At 39.0% G+C, this 1794-nt stretch overlaps 1 protein-coding gene across 1 annotated transcript in view; it reads left to right on the top strand.

Moving 5' to 3' along the window:
- The window catches only part of LOC118429494 (caspase-3-like), a 1729-nt gene extending 901 nt beyond the window's left edge, over nucleotides 1–828 (top strand). The window contains exon 2 of the mRNA XM_035839994.1: nucleotides 191–828. Coding sequence (XP_035695887.1) covers nucleotides 191–786 — 596 coding nt within the window. The 3' untranslated portion in view covers nucleotides 787–828. The remainder of the gene's footprint in view (nucleotides 1–190) is intronic.
- Nucleotides 829–1794: the final 966 nt, after the last annotated feature.

Genomic DNA, 1794 nt, shown 5'->3' with positions numbered 1-1794 from the left:
TTAGGTAGATAGATAGATAGGCCTTAATAATTGTAGTAGATGTATAAATATGCATTTTACATTTATGAGCATTGTAATCTCTCTCTATATATATAGAGAGAGACAGAGACAGAGACAGATAGATAACGTTAAGGTACATAAAGTAGCTATAATTGTATTTTGTTTTCACGTAAATACATTTCCTGTACAGGTCGCCTTCGAGAAGCCTTTGAAAGTCTTGGTTTCACCGTGGTGACCTTGAGTGACCTTGACCATGCCAAGATGGTGGCTGCTATGAAGGACCAGGGCAAAGCTGACCACTCCAACCACGACTGTTTCGTCTGCTGTGTCATGTCGCATGGCACCATGGGAAAGGTCTTCTCTTCCGATGACGTAGGCATAGATATCTGTGAGCTCATGAAACCTGTCAATGCTAAAAAATGTCCATCACTCAAAGGCAAGCCAAAGCTTTTCTTCATCCAGGCTTGTCAGGGAGAGAAAAGTCAGTGTAGGGAAAGCTTTGATGGCGACCGTGATGCTAAACCTGTCCCCTTTATCTGCCACGAAGCCGACTTCTTCCTGGGCCTGGCCACGGTCCCAGGCTATGTGGCTAGGCGGGACCAGGACGGGGCTCCCTATGTGCACCATTTGGCAAACATGCTGAAAGATTTCGGCCCAACTCACGATCTGTCCGCCATCATGGCCATGGTGTGCGACAAAATGAACGACATCCATGACGACAAGTTTGGGTGGATCTCCTCAAACCACAGCACTTTGCGCAAAAAGATAATCTTCAATACAAAGTGAGGTAATTATGGTGTTTTGTGGTGTGGGCTAAGGTATTTGATTCCCTCTTATATTCCCCATGGTTTACTAGAGGTGTAGCTGACAGCCTCTGGTACTTGATTACGTTTTGTAGCGAATGGTAGGACAGAACTTTAGAGGCTGGTCACCATGTAAGAAGAACAGTTTAAACAGGTGCAATTTATATCAGTATAAGAATAGACCTAATTGTGTGTAGTAGTATGTAGTTGTAGTAGTAGTAGTAGTAGGCTAGACAATATGAATATAAACATTATGTATTTGCTTACAAATGTGTACCTTTCTAGTTTGAAAATTGATGCAATCCACTATCGAATGATATAAAGAAGTTCATGTATATTGCTTGACATAGCAGATAAAAGAATAGCTTTAAGTCTTTATATCATGCAGACTCATTAACCATTACTGACTTGAGTTTTTTTCTTATGCAATTACTGCTACTTAATTTGATGTAACATTGATAGTCCATTATTGAATTCCAACATTGTGTCCATTTTATAAATATTCGAGCTTATAGTCATCATTGTATAGTTATCATTGATTTTCTTTATTCATTGTAATCACTCTCTTCTTTTGTGTGCAAATAAACAACACTAATAGTAACAAATACAGTGTAGTGATATGAACTACATTGAAATTGCAAATGCCCTAATGCAGAAACCTTTCAATTTGGTGGGTTTGATTTTACAATTTAGCAAGTTGTGAATAACAAAGTTCCTCATTCAAATCCAGGGAGTAACATAACTTCCTCACTGCAGTACACTAGTAGTGCAGTGCACTACAGCGTCGCTGTGTCGCTGCTAACTCATGTGGTCCCTAATGTAAATTAGTGTCACATATATGACAACAAAATTCTATGCTACTCAATGGCTGTGAATATTTTTTTGTTATTCAGTTATTGCTTAGGTGATGGATGCATTTACGGATGCACAAGACATATTCATGTCACAGCCTACGTTTTGTTTGATTTCTATTGCAATATTGATCTTTTCA

This window comes from Branchiostoma floridae, chromosome 13, assembly GCF_000003815.2.
Source record: "Branchiostoma floridae strain S238N-H82 chromosome 13, Bfl_VNyyK, whole genome shotgun sequence".
Taxonomy (NCBI): Eukaryota; Metazoa; Chordata; class Leptocardii; order Amphioxiformes; family Branchiostomatidae; genus Branchiostoma; species Branchiostoma floridae.
This window is presented reverse-complemented; position numbering and strand designations above follow the sequence as displayed.